The sequence below is a fragment of the Corvus kubaryi genome, unplaced genomic scaffold, assembly GCF_017639235.1.
Source record: "Corvus kubaryi isolate FWS band 111438036 unplaced genomic scaffold, C.kubaryi_AGA036_p1.0 37385, whole genome shotgun sequence".
NCBI classification, from domain to species: Eukaryota; Metazoa; Chordata; class Aves; order Passeriformes; family Corvidae; genus Corvus; species Corvus kubaryi.
This window is the reverse complement of record NW_024581127.1, coordinates 34,428,813-34,452,721: the sequence shown is the minus strand read 5'-3', so window position 1 is coordinate 34,452,721 and position 23,909 is coordinate 34,428,813. Positions and strand designations below refer to the sequence as shown.

General features: G+C 41.3%; 1 protein-coding gene across 11 annotated transcripts in view; it reads left to right on the top strand.

Moving 5' to 3' along the window:
- TSNARE1 (t-SNARE domain containing 1) overlaps positions 1–23,909 on the top strand; it is a 462,499-nt gene that overhangs the window by 361,551 nt on the left and 77,039 nt on the right. For 8 of the 11 annotated variants that reach the window (XM_042036001.1, XM_042036002.1, XM_042036003.1 and 5 more), the window contains one exon: positions 721–787. The exons of the other annotated variants lie outside the window; for them this stretch is intronic. In XM_042036001.1, coding sequence (XP_041891935.1) covers positions 721–787 — 67 coding nt within the window. The remainder of the gene's footprint in view (positions 1–720; positions 788–23,909) is intronic. 11 annotated transcript variants of the gene reach the window in all.

Here is a 23,909-nt window from a genome sequence, read left to right as displayed (position 1 = left end):
GACTCAAACTCTCGTATTTTTACCCCAGACATTACATAACATAGTCTTGCTTGTACCCCTTTAAAGGGGCTGCTATTTTAGACCCTCAGGGGTGTAAAGTCTTCAAGGAACACCCTTTTTCAAGGGAAATCATGGGGTAACACAAGTGTTAAGGTTCTGCTTCTGGGGAGAGAGGATATTTTTAACTGTTGGGTACTCAAGTATTTTTAGCTGCACATGCATCAGGTGCTTTAGATCTGGAGACTGCAAGTCCAATGTCTCATTAGAGCCCTCCTGGTTAGAGGTTTGGGGAAAAAAACCACAACAAACCAACAAAAACATGAAATCCACAACAAAACAGAAGCGGCAGCCTTGTCTGTTTTCTTGGTAGTGCTGCTTTGACTTATCAGGACCATTTTTGCAAGCTGCTACATGCAATGCCATTTCTTCTTCACAGGAGAATCTTAAAATCATGTCATTTATACCCACATTCGTGCATGTTTGGATCTTCTACCACGGATATTTTTTGCTCTAAAGATTAGAAATAGTGCAACAGAGCAGCTTCCTCTTTGTCTGGTTTTTAGTAAGAACAAGGGAGAAGAAGGGGCTGATGGGCAGAGAAATGTGACAGCCTTCACAGTTTCACGTCTTCAAGGAGAACATGTCCATTTGTCCAGCCCAAACGTGTCTCAGGGTTACTCAGTACAACTGACGTGTATTTAATATGCTGATTTTCTGTAGTTGGATCTTCGCTGGAGCTACACAGGAGATGAGGCAGGATTAAATACATCCCAGAGAGATAAAAAAGGTATGTCTAGTGCAGGAATGCGAAGCAGCCTTTGAAGTCTGTGGGAGGTATGACTGTTTCCTCCAGCTCAGAATTTGTATCAGATCATTGAATTCTTTTCAGAACTGTACATTAACAGATTTTTTTTAATGGTGCAGCTTTAAGCAAGTCAATGAGCAGTCTGTGGCAGAACTGCTGTGTTAAACTTCTGCTCTCTGTGTCAAGATCAATAATAAATCACCAACTCTACTCCTCAGTGTAAAGGGAAAGCGCATTTCTCCCAGAAAATGATCTAACAGAGGAAACCTTTTTTTTTTTTCTCCTCCCTTGATATATATTTAGAATAGATAGATAGGTAGATTCTATTTTAGTAGAATTAAGTCTCCCCATACATCCATAATAGATGTAAAACTGAGGAAAGGGTTGTTAATTCAGGAGGATATTCTGTGACCACATCCAACAATGAAAGGCATCCTGGAAAATTCCAAAATGTGTTTTTAAATATCATCATCCAGCACGAGGTGCCCAAATTGACTTTAGAAGTACATTGTTGTTATTAGGAGTTGCTATAATAAGCAGAATCAACCAGCAGCTATTTCCTGATGGGGTTTTATAATTGCTTGGTGGATATTTCCAGGTTTTGGCTCAGAGCCTTTTATTCTTGTTGTTAACAGGAAAAAAAAGTGTAATAACCAGTAGCTGCAGCCTACTGTGGAGGACACCATCCAAGTTGGGAGAATATGTAATGAGCAGCTTTGATTCACATTCTCTTACTCTTTAGAAAATAATTCTAGTCTTTAAAAGGCTCCATGCACCACTTAACTCAGTAATTGGCAAGAGGGGATGGAAATACAACATTCTGCAAGCAAAGTTGCACATTTCAGATTACTCTGTGAGGAGACCAGGCACTTTTTTGTCATTTATTCATAACTTGTTTCCAGCACTCAGTAACCATCTGATATCAGGCTGTTGGTCGAGTCTTGCTCTGCCTTGCATGGACAGATGCTGCCTTTGTGATCTCTGGGGTATTTTACAGGCACAGACACTTGGCATTCTTCCATGCCATATTTTAAGAGTTAGACTGGGCAGGAATTTGATGATTTCATGGCAGGGTAATACAGATAATAAAAGGAAGACATGGAGCTCCTGGAGCAGATCCTGTGGAGGGCTGCAAACGTGGTTAGGGACTTGGGCATCTCTCTTATGAGGAAAGGCTGAGGGAGCTGGGTCTGTTCAGCCTTAAAAAGAGAGTGAGAGGAGACTTCACCCCTGTCTGTCAGTGTCTGCAGGGAGGGCTCAGAGCAGGGCCCAGGCTCTGCTCGGTGTGCCCAGAAATGGGACAAGAGGAATGGGCAGGAACTGATACCCAGGAAGTTACACCTGGATGTGAGGAAGAACTTCCTTTTGCAAAGACCAAGCACTGAACAGATTGTCCAGGGAGGGTGTGGAGTCTTCCTCTCTGGAGGTATTCCAGACCCCTCTGGACACAATCCTGTGCCCTGTGCTCTGGGATGGCCCTGCTTGAGCAGGGAGGTGGCACCAGATGACCCCACTGTGGTCCCTTCCAGCCTGACCCATTCTGTGACTCTGTGATTCTGTGAACTGGCAATGAACATGAGGCAATATGGATGAGAGAGATCCATCCAAAAAAATGAAAGCATTTCAGTGTAGATAAATATAAATCCAAACAGCAAATGGAGAGGACAGGAGGGAAAAAGAAAAAGAAAGAGAAAGGGAAAGGGAAAAGAAAAGAAGAAAAAAGAGAAAAAGAAAAAGACATCATGCAGTATAGCTTTAGTTGTCACTTTTTTTTTATCCCAGACATAGGATTTCATACCAAAATGCAAAGCACAGCAGATCCTCATTCATGTTGCTTTCTACTGTTTTCAGTGAGGCTAAAATTCAAAGGAACTCATCTGACCCTAAAAGCGTTGTTGTGCTCTGCCAATCTCAACGCTGCCTTTTCAGTAAAACTCACAGGTACTGGAAGCAAAGCCCCTGTAGCACTGACAGTCTCTCTCAATTTACTTAACCTTCCACAGTCCTCCAGGAGTCTGGGCTCCAACAAGAGCATTTTTAAGGTACAAAATTTTGCTTTCTAGTTCACTGAACGCACGAAGAGCCGTTTGTTGACATTATCTGCCCTGTATCTTCAGGGGAGACAGAGAGTTATAAGTGGTGAGGTTTGTGAAATTCACTTCCAAAAGTCAGGGAAGCAAACAAGCAGAGAGCTAAAACATTCCTGACAGGACTAAGTTCAATATTACAAAACAGAGAGAAAAAAAATCAGAGAAAATGAATGCATGGTGGGATTTAAAGCTAGAATTTAATCAGTTAGTTTCTCCAATACGTGCATATTCTTTATGGAGAGTTTAATTATCGTGAGATTATTAATTTGTTAAATGATTAGTATAGGATTATATTAAAACAGACAGATTTCTCATTACAAATATCTTGGTTTATCTCACCTCTGCAAACTACAGTGCCAAGTCTTGGAATATTTAAATTCTGTTCATCCTGAAGGGAAGGGAAGTTTTATATTCTTCTAGAAAAACATGCACAATTTGTTTGAAAGCACACTTGGGTACTTGGACTACAATTTGGACACTGGAATTCCATTTTCCATTGTTGAAAGATGCCACTTATGTCCAGTGAATCTTGGAAAAAATTCTTTACTTTTGTTCAAATATTTTCTGTGCAAATTGAAGATGCGATTCATCTGGTTCCCTGTGTTTGCTCTTTAATTATACTGTAATTTCTTTGGGGGAGGTGTGACAAGATGACACTTTGTTTAGAAAAAGAAAAAAGGGTAAATTCATGTTAGTTAACATACAAAGCTAAAATCAAACAAAATCTGCGTGGTTTCCCCCTTCTTTTTTGACAACAGAATAACATAAGCGATGGAATTGTAATTGTTATTTGGTTTAGTCTAATTAGACCTCAAAAATCTTATGGTAAATTATGATCTGAACTAAGTCAGACAAAATGCTGGGAGAATTTTTGCCAAACGAATTTCAGCCCAACTTCTTTAACAAATGATGGTCCACTGATTGATTGCCTCCTGGCTGAAATCCATGGCTAGGCTTTCCAGGAAAACTCCATGAGTTTCCACTCCCCACATTGTCACAGAGTCATTTAAATGTCAGGATTTCCCCTGTCAGGAAATGCCTACTCAGTTGATGTCTTGAGACCTGAGGAAGCAAAAGGTAAAGTCATTATCATGATTATTATATTGTTACCTGAATTCAAGGAAGACCTGAAGCACCATCTGGGTGATGCCAGAGGTTTGTGTTTAAGGGGCACACTTTTTCCTGAGCTTGGTTTGGGATTTGGGAGCCACAGTGTTTAATGCAGGCAGTCTTAGGTAACTTCAGCAACCCTTCTAAGGAAACATCTGCATCTTAAATTGTGCTGCTTTGTGGAGGTACTTGAGAAGGTTCTGGTAAGAGAAGTAGCCCTTTCTCTGGTACAGGACAAATCACTCACCTTTGGCCAGGTCAAAGGAGAAAATTCAGGGACAAAGGAGAATCCATAAGGCAATCTTAACCTAAATACTGAAAGCAGTGGGGAAATCATTCCTGCAGTTCTATCCATTTTCCACTGGCCCACACTGGTGTAGATTCCCATCTTCATGTTCTGATCTATTTCCTATGTAGAATTATAGAATTTCTTAGGTTGGAAAAGACCCTGAAGCTCCTTGAGTCCAACTGTTAACACAGCACTGCAAGGTTCACCATAAACCATGTCCCCAGGTGCCAGATCTGCACATCTTTTACATCTCTCCATGGATGGGGACTCCACCCCTTCCCTGGGCAGCCTGTGGCAACCCCTGCTTGACAACCCCTTTTGTGAAGGAATTGTTCCTGATATCCAATCTAAATTTCTCCTGGTACCACTTGAGGCCATTTCACCCTATCTTGTTGCCCCTTTGGGAGCAGATCCTGACCCTCACCTGGCTCCGCCCTCCTGTGATGGAGTTGTAGAGAATGAGAAGGTCCCCCTCAAGCCTCCTTTTCTCCAGGCTGAGCCTCCCCAGCTCTCTCAGCCACTCCTGGTGCTCCAGACCCTCCCCCAGCTCCATTGCCCTTCCCTGGATGTGCTCCAGCCCCTCAATGTCTTTCTTATCATGAGAGGCTCAAATCTGACTCCAGATTTACAAGGTGTGGCCTCACCAGTCCCCAGCACAAAGAGACAATCCCTGCCCTGGCCCTGCTGGCCATGCTACTGCTCATCCAAGCCATCATATCCGTTTGAAGAATTACTTCACTTTCTGTGCACTTTAATGTCTTAAAAACTGGCCAAATTCCTCAGTGATCTATGTACTTAAGCTGCCTGCATTAAGAGGAAAAAAAAAAGGAAGGAATAAATGTAATAACCATTGAGTGGATTATTTTTCAGCCTCTAATATGGCATTGATCTAAGCCTCACAATGAAAATATAAGTGAAGAAACACAAATGAATTTGCTTACATAAAATCCGCTTCTTATTAAAAGCGGTAAGCAAGGCCTGGGAGAATTTATGCAATTCCTCTTCTTTGATCATTTCTTGCCTGGCTAGGCAGGACATCTTGGAAGCGACTGCCAGAGCCTCAGCAGCCTGGCAGTGGGGGACAACAGGAGAAGGGTGGGCGGGTTATGGGAGGCAGGTCCACATGTCCCAGCCCAGGTCATGCCCTGCCTGGCACCCAGCAGAGTGTGGCAAAGGCATCCCCAGTGCCCAGCTCATTTTGTGTTGCAGAGTTGTGGCTTCCACCTGTGCTGGGGGATGAAGCTTTGTTATCCTCTTTGTTGTCCCACACACCAAGCTGACCTCTGGCACTCCGCTGATTTCACCTGTTTCATGGCAACCACTTCAGCTCCAATCCTTTAGCCGAGGACTGACAGTATTTGTACCGTGCTTGGCACTCCAGACCCCTTTTTAAGTACTGCCATAAGCATGATTAACAGTATTTATTAAAAGTGCACATTATATTATGCATTTTACGAGGCTTCTACACATCCACAGCCTTTAAAACACGCATTCCAACTACAATTCTACCTATGCCAAAACAATATGGGAATTATTACACTGCAACAGAAAAAAAGGAAAAAAATTCAATAACACTTTATTACCTGCAGATGGAGTCACAAGAGATTTTTTTTTTTTTTTTTTTTTAATTTGGCTACAATTGCTTTCACTATAATTTCTCCCTCATCTGTCTTTCAGGGATCATATTCAGATTGTATGTGCAAGGATTACAGCCCTTGGTAGTGGTAGCAGGCAATGCATGGGGTGGAAACCAAAAGCTTTTAATTCATGGACTGTTCCATATTGGAATTACTAAACTAGACACTAGAAACTATAGGTCAAAATCATGTAGTGATATGTTATCTCTGTTTTTCTGTGTAATCTGTTTTCAGAGACCAACATCCATTTGCTAAATCAGCCACAAAAAATATTTATTTTTATGATAATATTCCAGGGGTTTTAGATAAGGAAATTAAGCTGATGGGATGCATGTAAAAAATCAGTGAGCTCTTTGATATATAATCACTTGGAAAGTGAATACTTAATTTGAAAAAGATGGAGATTACAGGAAGCACTTAAAAGTGGATAAAGCACTGGTTTAGGGGAGATGCTGAGATATGATCAGTAGCTGCTGGATTTGAATTGGCAGTGCAAACTGGGACTGATCTTGTTTAGGATTTTCACAACGTGTTATTCTAGCCTGGTGCTCAGTCAGGAGGTATTGGGAGCTCAGGGGAAGAAAAGGATATCACAGAGAATACTTTTACCCCTGTTAGTGAAGCTGCAAATACATTTCCTAACAGAAAGTACCAGGTTATTCACTTAGGGATTAATAATTTTCAGTGTAAAATGGTATCACATCAGCTGAAATTGAGAAAGAAAAGAGCTTGTGCTTTCCAGGGTGGGAATAAATTATTAATGTACAGGTTCCTGAAAAGACACATGTGGCCATAAGATGTGTTAGACAAGGTATTTCTGGTGCTAAGAGTGATTATTGCCACTGTACCAGATACTGTGGGCACTTCAGTGGGAGTATTGTGGGTTATTCTGAGCAAAAAAGTGGATTTAGGGAAGAGCAAAGGTGACATGATGGGAAGAGGGGGATGTTACCTGAAGAAATACATTTTTACCTGCTGCGATCTGCAGCTCAGCACTGAAATGTGCTGGCTGGCTCCATATGGGATAGCTCAGAAAATGCAAATATTGGCAGTGCATGGATAAAGTTCCAGCATGGAAACTCAGCTGTTTACTTCCCAAATACCAAACCCAGGGCTCCTGCACCTGACCCTTCAGTGAAGTCACTCAGAGCTAAGTTTGTCTCTATACAACATAATAGCAGAGCTAATGAAGGGCTGAGAGGAACTGTTTGTCCCTCAGATCATTAATACTGGAAGAACAAACACTTATACCATAGCCATGAATAAATTCATGCCAAATTTGGATTCAGACTGTCCAGGAAAGACCACCTGACTCGGGTTTAGGTGGATCCTGATCAGCTGGCAATAGCAGGGGACAGGGCACCAATTTAGGTGCCTGATTCAGTGTGTGCTCCTAAAATAATCATAGTAATAAGCCCTTTCAAGAAAAGTTTTGCAGCCTCCCATCTGCAGTTCTTAATTCAGGACTCTACACTGCTCCTGTGACAGTGTTCCCCATATCACAGAATCATAGAGTCATTAAGGTTTGAAAAAATCTCTAAGATCATAAAGTCCAACCTTTGTTTTAGTTTTAGTGGTACCTGGGACCTGTTGTGAAATTATTTCTTATCACTTTCATTCCTTTATATGCCTTTAAAGTAATAATGTTGCATTATTTTAAGTGCAGTGAAATAGCCAAGAACTATGATTACATGACACAGTTCTCTTCAAGAGGAGGAGATTGTACCTAAAAATGTAGGGGATCAGTTTCTTCTTAATTTTTTGGTTTTAACTGTTCACAGCTGCTGAGAATTGTGAATCTGTTCTGCCACCAGCTGTTCTCAAACCAGCCTAGAAAAAGCACAGCTCATATCCATGAGCTTTGGATTATGTTCGGTTTGTTTCTTTGCCTGATCCAAACCCAGCACTTCTAGTAAAAGAATCAGACACCTTTTTCTTCTTTGCAAAATTTGTTCCTTTGAAAATTCATCTGACTTTCAGGGTTGTCATATCTTTGTTTTTTTGTTTAGGACACTTATCTCCGTGTGCTTTCCCAACCTCCCTCAAACTCAGATTTTCTCAGATTTTCTCAGATTTTCTCAGATTTCAGTGCATCTCACCTGTGCATTGGATTCCATGGGTGATACTTTGAAGAAGGCCATTTTTTTAAATTAATGATGCAATTATGAAGGGATCTTGTTTATTACCTTAGTGACTTATCTCCAGGAGAATTGGGATAATTTGTCTCATTTGGGACCAGTAACTTTACACCTCAATTATTCTGTGCTATTGCATAAGTAACACTGCCAGGATCTCTATTAGATGGGGACACCAGGTGACTTAAGGAAATTTAATACCCTGGCATTTTCAGCGGCACAGCACTTGGTCCTATTATTAATCAAGGCTCCAGAGCCTTATTCATCTCCTGATTAAAGATTTCAGCAGAAGGGAATCATGCAAGCTTTGAGTACAGTATTTTTAATTAGGGACAAGTTCAGGGTATCACTATGCATTACTACTTTAGTAGGTGTAATTAAAGAGCTGTAACGAGCCCACTTGGAAAAATACTTGTCTTTAAATCCTAGGAGCCTGCTCTGAAACAAAACAAAACAAAACAAAACAAAAAAAAAAAAAGCAGACCAAAAGAAATGGACCAATAAATCTATCCCTCAGAAATAGGGATGGGAAATTTCCTATGGTCACTATGACCACCTTAAGGCTAAATATCTTTAAGGAAGGCAGGTCCAGACACAGGTCACAGTATGTAAAGCACACTCAGCCTTCCTGCATGCTAGAAGAGAGCGGAGAGTCACTTCAGTTTAAGAAACAGTTTATGAATTATCTGTAAAAAGCATCAGGATTTGCTGTAGCTAATTTACACCATCCAAATATGATTTGCCTGCTTTAAACTAATTCATCTGGGCTCCTAGTGAGAAAAGAAAGACTCCTTCAATAAGGAAGTTATCCTACCCTGTGGTAAGTGTTTGAGATTGGTTATCACTGCAGACTGTTATGCAGCACACAGGATTTAGCAACTTGGGAAAGAAATTTGTTCCAGCTGCAATCAGAAGCCCCTCTGGCTTGCATATATTAATAATTTCTGCAGTGGCTGCTGCAGATTCCTTCAGGCTGATGCTTCCATCAGCTTTCCACCCTCTCTTCACAAGCTTCTTCCACTGCAAAAAGAAAACCTCTTCAAGATGAACCACATTGGGTTTGTAAAGCTTCCATGGTCATGGAGCACAACTGCAAACAAAGGGGGTGTGATACAGGACTGAGATGGAAAATTTCCCGAAAGTGATATGGATTTTAGTTGAGAAAATGTATTTAAAAATTACAAGCCCATTATTATGGGAAGCACATGCACCAAACCCAAAATAATGTTATTTTGCTAATTTGCCTACTGTTCCTTACTGGAGATTCATTTTCCATGATCTGTTTGGAGCTGACCTTGAGTTTCAGGAACCATCAGGGAGTTCTGAGTCCTTCCCAATTCTTAGTTCAAAGGTTCTCCATTGCTAAAGGGAATAGAGTTTCATCTAATCTTGCAGTCAGGTTATAGCAGCTGAAAAAGCCTCCACACCTCAACTTCCAATTAAAACCTATCAGATGAGCTGCTATGAATGAACACATCAGTGTTCCTGGGCTGTTCCAGCAGGAAGAGTATCAGGGACAGCATCTTGACTGAGGAGGCACCAAGAAGGAGCCAAGGAGCAATAAACTCCCATTTTTTTAATGAAAAGAAGGTATCTAACCTCAAATCTAACTGCTTTTAGTGGATGCTCATGGGGTAGCTGAGATGTCTGAAGGTGCTGGCTCAGGGAATGTTGGTGGACAATGCCAAACTAACTCCGTTGGATGTACCCTGGGTGTGAATCCACATCATGGAAAAGCTTACCTGGGAATTCATCACTGCTTTTGTTACAGTTGTTATTTGGAAGTAAACTGAATACACCCATGAGCTTCAAAAAAAACAAAATGGCGATTTTTTTTCCATTAAAAAGTCATGAGGCTCTGAAATTTGTGATTTAAATGACTAATAATGAATTTAAAATGCTGCATCAGTGCAATGTAACGTACTGATTGTCTGAAGGCATTGATCAGGTTAAATCTGTTCAAATTGGCTGGAGTAGCGTGCCATGATGGACTGTAGGTCAGCCAGGGGTTGTATTAAGTTTCTATTAAGTTTCTGTAAAAGCAAATACCATGTGAAGATATTCTGAACTCCATTTTACTGAATAATTCAACAGAAACACGATTTCCCATTCAAATTTGATCACTGGCTGGTGATTTCATAGAACCACAGAATCATTAAGGTTTGAAAAGACCTTTAAGATCATTAATCCAACCACCAGCACAGCACCACCACCATGTTCACCATTAAACCGTGTCCTCAAATGCCACATCCACACATTTTTTTAACACTTCCAGGGATGGTGATTCCACCATGTTTTAATTCAGATTTAATCTTCAGGGCTGCAGGATCACAGTCTGATTTTTTGTCCTCATCAATGGCAAAAGGACTTGTGCTGGAAGGCTAAGGGGCACATTGAATGTTACTGCAGATATGGAAGACACAGTCATGGGCATAAAACAGCTTAATTTCTTTGAGAAAATTGTCCCTACAGGTGTGGAAAATAATAATTTAATTTATTGCCTTTTTTTTTTTTTTCAATTATAAAAAGGCATATAATTAAAATGAACTAAATCTTTAAACAAAATCCAATGGCACATTAAGGTAAAGGGAAAAACATTATTTACCTCGCTAGGAAAAGTGCCTTCAAAGACAATCATTCCTTTTCAATTAACCAAAATTACTTTAGGGAATTAGGATGACAGCTGCAGGAAATAAAATGACAATGAGAATGTACTGAGAGAGTACAGTAGGAGATCAGGAGCTACCTCAAATTTGGTTGATTTGGGTAGGGTTTCTGCATAGGAGTTGACCATGTTTTGAAAAATTTGACTTTCTTCATAATTTCAGTGTTGTGGAGAACAACAGGGACAGGCATGTGATGATACATCCCTGACACCACTTTCCCTGGCTCAGGCATTTTCTTAACCATGCTAATCATGTCCTTAATACTCTTTGATGGAAATACACTTTTTTTTCCCCATTATTTTCTACTCCATCTTGGATCCTGCTCTAGTGGAAGGTGTCACTTCCCTTGGCAAGAGGGTTAGAACTATATGGTCTTTTAAGGTCCTGTCTATCCCAAACTGCTCTATGATTCTATGGTTTTACTCACATTTTGCAACCATACAGGCATTCAGCATTCACTCTCTTGTGTAGGAATAATTTCCACAGTCTGGATTCATATGACAGGAGAAAAAAAAAATCCTTCATTGTGTTTCAGAATTGCCATATGATACGTTCATGTGAAGGTCTGTTTTTCTTGTATAAATTATCTGAGTGGGGGAAAAATAAGCACAAAAAAAAAAAAATCCTTCCCCAAAATCCTGTCTACACCAGCAGGTTAAAGGAGGGGATTCTGCCCCTCTGCTCTACTCAGGTGAGACCCCACCTGCAGAGCTGCATCCAGCTCTGGGGTCCAGCACAGGAAGGACATGGAGCTGTTGGAGTGAGTCCAGAGGAGGCACCAAGAGAATCAGAGGGATGGAGCAGCTCTGCTGTGAGGAAAAGCTGAGAGAATTGGGATTGTTCAGCCTGGAAAAGAGAAGGGTTTGGGGTGATTTAATTGCAGCCTTCCAGTACCTGAAGGAGATGACAAGAAGGATGGAGAGACTATTTACAAAGGCTTGGAGTGACACGACACGGGAGAATGGCTTCAAACTGACAGAGAGTAAGCTTAGATTAGATTTTAGGACAAAAAATCTTTTACTTTGAGGGTGGTGAGGGCCTGGCATAGGCTGCACAGAGAAGCTGTGGCTGCCCCATCCCAGGAAGTGTCCAAGGCCAGGTTGGCTGGAGTTCTGAGCAACCTGGTCTAGTGGGAGGTGTCCCTGCCCATGGAAGGGGGGTTGGAATGAGATGATCTTTACGGTCCTTTTCAACCCAGGCCGCTCTATGATTCTGTGATTACTACCAACCTCAGCTGATCTAAAACAAAATATGGAAAGGGGGTTATCCACACACTAATTTGGGGGTATTAAAGGTATTGGGGTAAATCAGCCTGAACCCCTCCTTGTGAAGTTGAAGCACCAGAAGAGGAATAACAAAGTATGTTGGAGTTTCTGTGTGTGAACCATCGATAAGGTTATTCCCTTAAGACCTGGAGTTTCCTACCCCTGCTCAAAGGTGCATGCCCGAATTTCACTCTTTTATCCTTGGATAACGTGGCCGAGTCCATTATCCCAGTGCAGAAATGGGAGCTAGGCCCTGGGTGCTACTAATATTTCGTCATGATATAAAGGCAGGAGCAAATATCAGCACAGAAGGAGAGGGAGAAAGAAATAAGTGATCCTGAGGACAACAAAGAGATGAAATGTAATATTCCACGTCATGTATTTGGGGATGAATATTAAAGAAAATGATCCTACTATCACGTAATTTAGCCCTTATTATCAGAGACAGCAAGAGGGATATGAGCCAAGGATTAGAATGCTGAAGAGCTGAATTCCAGTCTTGGCTCTGCAAATGGCTTGATGTATGCCCTTAGGCAAATTCTCTACCTTCTCTCCTACAGCTTCTCTTTCTGCATTAGCAGGATAATAATATTTAGATGAGCTTTGCAAGGACTAATTAGTTAATGATTATAAAGTGCCTGAATATGTAAAGTGCAATGCAAGTGCAAGGGATTATTATCATCTTCGAAATAATGAAGAATGTTTATTAGTTAGTTATTGTGATTATTTCTTTTAAACCTCTTTATTGCTAAGTGTATGAGAGGCTGTCAGCCATAAAGTGGGTTTTACAAAAGGGATTTAGAAGGGAGGGGTGGAGGAACGGTTTGGAGGCACAGATGTAGTCTTAACAAGGAGTTTTTACACTGTTACCATGCCAGTTCCTACCTTAATATGACAGCTGGTAGCCCAGATTGGAGAGCAGTGAGCAGCAGAATTTGTAGCCTCTGGATGGTGTTTTGTACACGTTCTGTGACCTTGCACTGGTGGCTTTTGGGTATCACTGCTTTTTAACTGTGCAGTGTTCTTCTCACTGCTCTCTGCTGTCAACTAGGAGTTCTCTGGGACTCTGTAATGAGAGGACAAAGGGGTGGCAAAGCAAAACAGACTGTTGGGTCTAGACTAGGAAGTCCATGTCTGTCTGGGAGCTGGGTAGGAATGCACTGACAGAATCACAGAATAATTCCGTTTGTGGCGTCTCTGGAGAAAACATCGTCCAGCCCTCTTCTCAAAGTAGGGTCAGCTAGAGCAGGTTTCTCAGGGCTGTGTTCAGCTGAGGTTTGAATATCTCCAAGGGTAGAGACTTCTCTACCTCTCTGGGAAAGGTGTTCCCATGTTTGATCACCTTCACAAGACAAGAAGAATGTTAAATTCTGTGCTTAAATGAAATTTCTTCTATTTTAATTTGTGCCCATTGCCTCTTTTTCTCTCACCTGGCACCCTCTTCTTTAGGGCTTCCCTTCAGGTACTACTACACCTGGATAAAATACACCTGAGATTTCTCTAGGCTGAAAAAACCCAGCTCTTAGCCTCTCCTTGTATTACTTAGTCCACTCCCTTAATGAATTTAAATGCCATATACTGAAGCTATTCTAGTATGTCCATTCCCATCTTTATCTGGGAAGCCCAGCACTGGCCACAGCACCCTAGTAAGTCTCACCAGGTCTGTGTGTAGGGGAAGGATCACATTCCTTAGCCTGCTGTCGATGTTTATGTAATCAGTGTAGCCCAGGAGGTTGTTGGTCTTTGTTGCTGACGGATTTGCAATCAGGTGTCCAAGCAGGACCTCAAAGTCCTGCTGTGCAAAGCTGCTTTGCAGCCAGTCAGCCGTAGCCCATGCTGGTGTGTGGGACTATTCCTCCCCAGATGTAGGACACACAAATCCAGAGCTGTGAATGAAAGGGTGTCTTCATTTTCCAGATTGTTTAGCTCCTGGTTTGGGTTTGGTACGTGATGATTTTTTCCAGGGGAATGCATAAGATTGGTTGATAATTCAGGCTGAAAGGGACCTCAACAGCTCTGCAGTTCAAACTCCAGCTCAAAACCTGCTGCCTCTTCCCCGAGTCCTACCTTTGTGCATTGGAGCCTGTCATGAGTTTTCGGCATAGCCAGACTCGTGTTCTGGTATGTCTGATTGTTTTGTTGAGTGTTGGGATGCCCCCTTCCCACCATTCTTGTGCTTGGAGGATGCTGTTCTTAAAACTCTGATAAATTTTCTTAACTCCATTCCCCTTCAGAGTAGCCTCACTTGGTTTCCACTGCCTGGTTCCTTCAGTAAATCAAAACATGCTCTTAAAGTCTGGGATTTTCACTTCCTCCTTATCCTTTTGGGATCTTGAGTTACATTCATTGAGGCTCACTACAGCCAAGACTTCCCTGTGATTAGTTCACCCAGGTAAGTCCACCTGCACCACACCTGGAGCTAAAATTGGGCTAAAAGTTGCCCATTGAGCTGGCTGCACACTGGACACTTTGAATCTGCAAACCTGCTTCCAGAATATTTAGGAAAAAGTAAATTTATGGGTCCTTTAGCAGGAGTGATAGTCTAAGTTCCACACAGCATCACATTGAGCAGGTTTATTCTCCCAGCCCAGGGTCTGTGCAGCTCTTTCCTCTGCATGGTGCAGACATGTTCTACATTTTCCCCTAACATCCTAATCCTTCTTGAGCGCTTTCCTGTCAAAGCCCCTAAAAGTATGTTAATGCTTAACCTGTAAAAAAGCTCTGCTAATCTTTCTCCTGCCCTCCCACTATCCCAAACAGAAAACTGCTGACAAGTCTCAGGATGAGATAAACTGGCTCTTGAAGGTGAGGAGAAGGAAAGAGACTTAAGCTGACAGGCTTGATCTCCTCCTGCCACCCTTTTCCTCCAGATAGCCCCTCAGAGCTCCAGCACAAACTGCACGTGGAACAACTTTTACATGACGGCACTGCTGTATCCCTCCCATGAGCTTCTTAGGGAAGAAACTGGATTTACTCCCATTTCTCTGAACTCTTCTGGCAGTGCAGCCCAGCCCTGTACTCTCCCTGTCAGATAGTGACAGTGTGATCTACAGGCAGCTTCTGAGGGGGAGACTAAGCTTATAAGTTCCTTAAAATTTTACATGGAGATGGGTTTTCCATTGTAATAAGAGCTGACGGTACCTTTTTGTAATCAAAATGCAAACTCCCTTCCACTGCTCAGTGCTCAGGAGCACAATTGAGAGTGACAGAATTCATTACACAACGGAGACAGATGGAGTACTTTAAAAAGAACCATACATCAAGAGCGGAGGTCTGTGAGTGTGTAGATAGTGGGCAAAAAAGCTTAAAAACTTCAATCCCCTCCATACTGCTGAAAATTACCAATCTTCTTATCTTGGCAAAACCTTATTATGCAAATAGTTGTCAAGTGGAACACTCAAATTGGCAAAATTGCTTTATTGTAGTACTTTTTACACTCCTTCCGAGAAAAGTCTGTTTTGCTGGTGTGATAAGTAAATGATTGATTACTCGTGCTGGTCCGGAATAGCAGAGTGGAAAATGATGTAGTAACACCATCAGTGGCACAAACTCCGTTTAAAAAGAGGAGCACTACCATTTTTGAAAGGAGTGCACCTCTTAAAAATGGCCAAGTCAGTACCTCTTCCTTCTCCTGCTTAACCTGAAAACAAGTGAGTAAACAGATTTTTTTCAGGCACCAAACGATTCAACCCTTTTTGTTGAACCATTGTGAACTTTGGTTGTTTTTAAACAAAATATGGAGCTTGCCAGCAGTTCTTCCCTTCCAAAAATAGTAGAGATTTTAGGGTTTTTCCTTCCTCTCAACAGTTTGTGTACTGTGGGAGACCCCAACAGTGTACAGCATGGGATACTCCAGTTTCTCAGTTGTGGACTCGGTTGTGATGAAATGTGTTCATTACTTTGACATAAAGAGAATTATTGCATTGGATTTTTCTTGAGAAGGCAAGAACTGGAAATGGCTAATGGAGCAGAACTGCAAACTCCCTCTCTTTGGAAGTGTTCAGCTCTTCTCTCCAGAACTGGTTGAAACTGCCTATTGAATCGTGGGCACAATATTACCAGGTGCACTGTGGTCAGATTTAGTCAGCACTTGGCTTAGTACCAAGTAGCAAACAGCACTGGAGAAGAACCAGATGAAACATAAAACTATTCGATACGGTTATGGCATTATCAAAGTGATTCTGCATCATAAAATCATAGAATGGTTTGGGTTGGAAGGGACTTTTAAAGGTCATCTAGTTCAGTCCCCTTGCCATGGACAGGGATGCTTTCCAATAGACAAGGTTGCTAAAATCCCTATCCAACCAGGCCTTGGACACTTCCAGGGATGGGACATCCACAGTTTCTTTGGACAACCTGTTCCTGTGTCTTGCCACCCTCATTGCCAAAAAACTGCGTCTTTATGTCAGATCTAAATCCACCCTCATTTAGTTTAAAACCATTGTCCCTTGTGTCACTACAGTGACACAAAAAGTCTGTCCCCATCTTTCTCTAAGTCCCCTTTAGGGACTGGAAGGCTCCAAAAAGGTCTCCCTGGAGTCTGCCCTTCTCCAGGCTGAACAACCCAGACACTCTCAGTCTTTCTTCCTCCTTCTCATAATTTTTGTGACCCTCCTCTGGACTCACTCTAACAGGTCCATGTCTTTATTGTGTCAGGGACCCCAGAGCTGGGTGCAGTGCTCCACGTGGGATCTCACCAGAGCAGAGCAGAGGGGAAGGATCACCCTGACCTCACCTGCTGCCCACACTGCTTTAGTTGCAGCCCCTGGTCATGGGTAGAATGGGAGCTTCAGACAAAGTTTATTAAAGGAGCCCTGCCCCTGAATCATGAGGGACAGAGAAGAACTGTTTGTTTTCTAAACTCCTTCTCAGAGAGGAGCCTGCGGGGAGTGGGATCCAATTTTAGCCTGAATTTGGACTGTCAACAGTTTAAGTTTTGAAACTTTATCCTGCAGGTTTTAATGATGACAAATCAGCTATATTTATGAAAGATGAGTTATTTATTAAGACAAATGAAGAGACAGAAGATTTAAATCAGAATTACTTATTCCACATCACAAAAGCTAAAACCAGTAGTTGACTGTAACATAAAATGGCAAAGTGCACTGTATTGAAACAGTAACATTAAAGCAATCATATATTAAAGCTAGCAAGAGAAACATTAAGGAGAGGTTGATGTATGTCACCACTCCCCCTCCATTTTTGGGGTACTTCTCCCTCTTCCTCTCAATCCCTGGGAAGCAACCAGGGCCAGAGTGGCTTTTTAGCACTTTGAACACCAAAAAAGCCCCACTGGTGCCTCAGGTAACTCACCACAGACAGCTTGTACTGTTCGTATCTTCTGACTGGGTTCCAGACCAAGCAGGTAAGATTTGTCAGGGCGAGACATCCTGCTACACCCCCAATACCATTGACTTTCTGGGCTTCAAGTTCCCCCTGCTGGGTCCTGGCTAGCTCTCCATTCACCAGCATCCCCAAGTCCTTCTCTCCTCTCAAACTTTAATCCCCAGTCTCGTGATGCTGGGGATGGTTCAACCCAGATGCAGAACTTTGCCCTTGGCCTTGTTAAGGTTTGCGTGGGCCCCCCTCCTCATTTTATTTATTTATTTATTTATTTATTTATTTATTTATTATAGGAGACAATTTTTGGAAAAGCAGCCATGCTTTCACAGCAGGTGGTCTAGCTGTCAAACGAAGCTGTCTATATGAGCAGATGGGAGATGCTAATGATATATTTACAGGCAGATTCTGTCTGCTTTCCAGGGCAGTAAGGGTTCCTGGTGATGGTGTTGGGAACAATCTGGGATGGAGATTACTCTGGAGTTTGCAGATAGTTCTGGAGCAAAGAGAAGCTTCCTTGGCTCCAAGTGTTTAGTGAACAAGAGTGGGGGAAAAGAGGGGCCTCTTTCTCTCCTTACCTCCCACCTGAGCTGCTTTAGGTGACACTAAAATGAGAGAAAAAGGAATCACACCATTCTTTCTCAGAGCAGGGAATGGAATAGCAATTGAAAAATGTGCCTGTGGGCTGACACTACAGAAAATTTTTGGAGGGCATGTAGTGATCATTTCCAGCCACATGGAAGTACTCTGGAATTTAGTGGACATAATTTAGGCATTTTCACAGAGTTCTTCATAACTACATAGACTATAAAGTACGTTTAAGCCTCATGAACAGACCTTGTTGCACTGAAGGTGACAGAAAGCCTTTCTTCCTGGATGTCATAGAATGGTTTGGGTTGGAAGGGACATCAAAGCTCATTCAGTTCCAATCCCTCTGGCATGGGAAGGGATGTCACCCACTAGATATGTGACAAGGGACTGTGGATCTGGGTCCTCACAGAGTCAGGGAGGGTTGGTGTGATGAAACACTTTGCCAGTTATTCATGAGATCAGTACTTTACCTCCAAAGAAAGTAGTGTGGTCTTAGCTACCTTTACCAGAGAACTAATAAATGCTTTTTGTAATTATAATTTCTCAGCAGATGAGTTCTGTTGTTTACACATCCACATGTTTTGGTATCCTTTTTTTGTCTCTCCCCAATGCAACGCACTCTTTTATTAAATGTAGCACTGTAGACAGCAGCACGTGAGAAATAAATACGCTCCACCTGGATCTATCTAAATGGTGTATTTCTAGAGTATTTTACTGACATGCAGTCTAAATATAAACAAATTATCTTGAATGACATATTTTATGGATATATTTACGTTGAATGCATTTACACAGTTTTGATAATTCTGTTTGGAAATGGTGCAGCTCACGTTCAGGGCAAGTGCAACGTCTAGGCAATAGGTGCTTTCCAGTTTGCAGCAGCACACAACCCTGCTGCATGAAATATTCTCTTTTTTGAGTCAAAGTGGTGAAATTTACACTTCTGAAACTTCAAAAAAACTTTGTGTATGACACTGATGATGCATTGATTTTCAGAAGTAATTAGAAGATCTGTCTGATTGCTTATATCCCAGCTTAATTACTTGTCCATTGAGTCTCATAACTGTGTTTTTTAAAAGTATTTATTACTCCAACATGTTCAGGCTTAACCAGCAAACCAGACTCAGACATTAGACCATTTTTTCCAGTGGTTAATCAACCTCCCAAGCACCACACCTTGCTTCTAATTAGAATATAACAGATGTTTTCAACTACACTCCCTTTTGTTGTCTTTCCCTTTAGCTTAAAGAGTCTTTTAATAGATGTTTTTTTGTTTTCTGTCCCTGGAAATATTTAAAGGTTTTAATGTTCTGTCTTTTACTGAAAAAGAGTCTCTTAAGCCTTAAATAATTTTTGTCTTCTGACGCACGTCGTGTTACTTAACATCCATTTTAAACCACCAGTACTGAAATGCATTGAACATTTTCGTACCAATCTCATCAGTGTCACACAGCCGTGAAATCTCCCACTCCCAATTGCACCAGTGCGTGACCAAGGTTTGCATCAGACCTGTGGTCATATGATTGCACCAATAGCTCATCTCGACCTGTTTATCTGCTTTGACTCTTAAATCCTCTGCACTCTCTGCATATTAAAATACATTTTCCCATTTCCAGGGTATATATTTGCAATTCTCAGATGTCTGGATTTACATTTATCTGCATTGAAATGCTTTAATTTGTTTGACTGGGTCTCTTTTATCATCTCTATTGCCTTGTGTTCATTGCAGCAGTTTGGACACTGGTGCAAAGACCAGAAATGTCAGATCCAGTGGCTATTTCAGAGAACCACCTTAGAACTTGTTCTGTCCAATGAGTTCCTCAACAACAGCATGAAGAATTGGAAAGCTTTGACCATGTTGCAGGAAATGGATCATGAGGGATTACTGATGTTCTCAGACTTTCCTTGCCTTTCCTGAACTTGATTCCTTAGTGATGTCTATACTGGAAATATGCCCACACCTTTATTTGAAATGGGAATGTTTTAATGGTGTCCCTGCCCATTACAGGGGGGTTGGAACAAGACGATCTTTAAGGTCCCTTCCAACCAAAGCCATTCTACGATTCCATGGAAATTTCTCGGTGCTACATTTTCCATCAGAGTGTTCTGGGCTGTGGAAGTCAATGACCTCATACTTGACAATTGGATTATTAATCACTTTCAGCAATTGGCTTTCTTTTTTATTTATTTTTTTTTAAATTTCAGAATGCAATGCAATTAAGCCCAATAATTAATGTTTTTAAAAAATTAAGTATATATATATATATATATATATGTATTGTCCAGTACTGGTCCAGCCCCACACTTTAATTCATTCTCAGTTGAGCTCTGTGTTTTTGCATTCTTTTGAGGTCGAACAGCACATTGTAGTCACCTGTCTCGCTGGACTTGTTTGTTTTCTTTCTTTCTGCCCCAAATCCTCAAAACTTTTTTCTTTAGCCAGGCCAGGAATTGTTTCTACTGGTGCCTTTATCTTCTCTTTGTAACGTGTAGCTGTCGTTACATCCTGTCTGTTTATATTACATTTATATTTTTAAGCTCCATCTCTTAAGTAAATGAGGTGTATTTAATCGATCTCTGTCAGAAGCTGTTGTCACTGAGACTTGGGGATATCAGATTAACGTGGGGTTTGGGTGTCCCTCATGGGGATTTTATGGAATATGCCATTGGTGCCACCATTGTAAGAGAATTATAGAATCACAGAGTGGTTTGGGTTGGAAGGGACCTTAAAGATCATCCAGTTCCAAGAGCTGTTGTTACCAAAGCAGGGACATTTCCAGTCTGGATGTAGAACTAGAGGATTGCAGAGAACATTCCTCCCCCATTCACAGCACAAATCCTTCAACTTCTAGTTGTTGCCCAAAATTTATCACTGAATCAGCATGAGGTTTTAACTAAAACTCTCCATTTTTTAATTGTCAGATCAAGGCATCCTGGCCAGTTAATGGGCTGTTCTTCTGAGCACATTCAATTTTCTCTTTCATTTTCCTATTTACATGGTTTCTGCTGTGATTTTTTCTCAGAACTTCCTCAGTTTCAGGAGATGTGCCCTTTTGAGGTACCAATTATATACATAAGATGTTACTGATTGAGAATTGATTCTGTTTTTCATCTTGAATGTAATCAAATCATGATCACTCATCCCTGGGTGCCTACAGATTTCCAACCCAGTAAGTAATTAATCTGTATCCCTCATAATCAAGTGCAACGAAGTCATTTTGTCGTGGCTACAGTACCCTGATAAAAGAAATAGCAGCTGCAGTTTTTATGCATTAATAGTGACTCTTCTCAACCTTAATCATATTTCTAACAAACTGAAATTTCCCTTCACAACATAGATTCTGGTTTTAATTTTTTAATCTTCCCTCATCAACAGGCAGGTGCTTAAGGAGTAACTTCATTTTCTCTGTTTTATTTGATAGTTATAACAAATCCCCACCTCTGTGTCTTCTCCTGGGCTTTACTTAGTAGCACTGAATTTCAGAATTGTGAATTATTTTGCAATAATGTCTCAGAAATAATCCTGAAGTTCTTAATTGTTAATAATTATTTAATAAAAAACAGTGTCTTGGATGAAGAGTCTGTGTGGCAGTTTTGGGTCAAAGGCTGGACTTCATGATCTGAGAGTTTTTTTCCAGCCTTAATTTTCTGTGATTCTACAAAAGATCAGCCAGTTTATTAACCAGAAAAATCTGGTCAAGAACAGCATCTTCATTGACTGTCCTGGTGAGGATGAAGTGTTGAACAGGCCACAAGCTCAGAACACCTCTTCTTCGATGAGTTATTCTCTTGCAATGTCACCTCCAAGGTGTCATAGAAGATGAAGGATAAGTGGAAGTTCTCTTGCCTATCTTGTGGGGGTTTTCTTCTGAAATACTTGGATTTTTGGAGCCTGCTTACCCAGAAACTCTATGCTCTTAGGAAAAAAAATATAAAGAAGTCAGAAAACTTGAATCATCCACTGCATGGAGATACAAATAATAAAATAAGGAGGTCTAAGGAGAAGAGAAACCTCTCTTAAAAACCACACAATTTCTCACTTCCCTTTTACCACCACACCCACATAGTCATTTATTGATTCATGGCAGTTACAAGTTGACAATCAACAGATCAACACCTGAGCCCAGCTGATGAGATTAACAGAACTAATTACAGAGAGATGGTAATTATTTCAGTTCCACTGCTTTGAACATCATAGGCTGATATATCCAAAAAGGCTCCAGTTGCAGGGATTTTACAAACTAAGCATGTGAATTTGAGAAATTCAGAAAAATGCTACATACAAGATCCCCACCCACCTTGTCTTCTTGTAAGCTGCTGTTCCAACAGGAGGGTAAAAGGATGGACCTGTTTTTATCTTTTCCTTAACACCCAGGTATTAGATACCTGTAAACATGAGCGGTAAAATCACTTTTTTTTTTTTTTTTTTAAGTATAAGCTACATCAGATGGTATTTCTACATAAGGAGGAACACCCTTGTTGCCTCTCGGAGGCGTAGCGACCTGGTTCAGGAACAGCACGACGACCACCTCAGGTCGTTCGGGCCATCAGCTCACATACACCAATATGGTGGACGGCAAATGGCGTTTATTCATGGGTTACATAGGGTTAAATAACCTGGGTTTACCGCATCACTTCCTTCTGGTCAGGTATTACCTGTAGAGGGGAGGGGTTCTGCCTGTCCCATACAACGCGATATCTTCCGAACGCCTGTCCCTAATCACCTACATTTCCCCCTCCTCTATCCTGAATTACCCACACACCTTGGCTTTTTCTGCAGGTTTTAGACCTAAAAGCTTTGAGGTCCTTATGATCTGTTATCTATGGCAATGTGCTCTGAGGGATTAAGCCACAAGTGCAGACAATTATCAAAAACCCAAAATATTCCAATGTTTAGCTGTGTGGAACAAACGAATAATGAATAACTTCCCTCCACAAATCTTTTGATATAATTTCTGTTCTAACAGGTGGAGCAAAAGACATAGGTATTTTTTCCTTCTTGGAAACATCATCTTTGTGTCTTTCCAAGATGAAAAAAAACCAATTACATTCACCTGCTTGCCATCTGGATCATTTTCTGAGCCTTATTTAAAATAAATAAATAAATAAATGAAAACAGTTCCGAGATCTTTGCATGAAAACAAAGAGAAAAAAACCCCCAAGAATATTTGGCAAGGAACAAGGTTAAGAGCTTAATGCCCAGAATGGTATTGAAACCACAGTTCCAACATCACTGGCTGTTCCTTTCTCCCAACCCTTGGCACCAGTGACAGCTTGTAGAGATGACAGCACTTGGCAATACTGTCATGGCCTACCAGCTCCTTGGAGGGTGAGATATCAGATGTCAGTGAACAGCTGAAAGGCAACAGCAGTCCCAAATTTACAGCTCCCCTGACATCCTTCATGTCCATGCACCATTAGCTTTGTTCTGACATTGCTGGGACAGACTCCTGTGGTTCACATCACAGGTGCAATGTAGCTCACTTGAGTGCTTAGAATTTCCTCCTGGTTTTCAAATGCTTTTAGTAACTGGAGAGCTCCTGAGTGAGGGTGGGCTGAGACAACGAAGCAGAAAATTTCCTATTCAAGAGCAAAACCTCCAGTGAAAAAACGGTTGCCTGTGAAGGCAACCTTTGCTTCCCCCATGGTTCATTTTTTTATTAAATCTGGAGATGTGAGCATAGTCTAAAGTTCATGATCAGCTCAGTCTTTGGCCTTACTGCTAAAAGGCTGGGAGCAGTGTTTGTTCTTGATCCAGCCCCTCAGATAGCATTTTATCTACTTGCTTGAGAGGCATGGCTGCTGTTTCCTGCTTTGTCATGTTTTTATTGGCTGGAGAAATTATCTGAGACCAGATCCAAAAGGGGTCTTTGCCTTATAAAGAGACTAGAACAGAGGGAAATGAATTATTATTTTCTCATATCTTTACCTGCTACAGGTTCTTCCTCAAATAGAATCATAGAATCAAAGAATATCCTGAG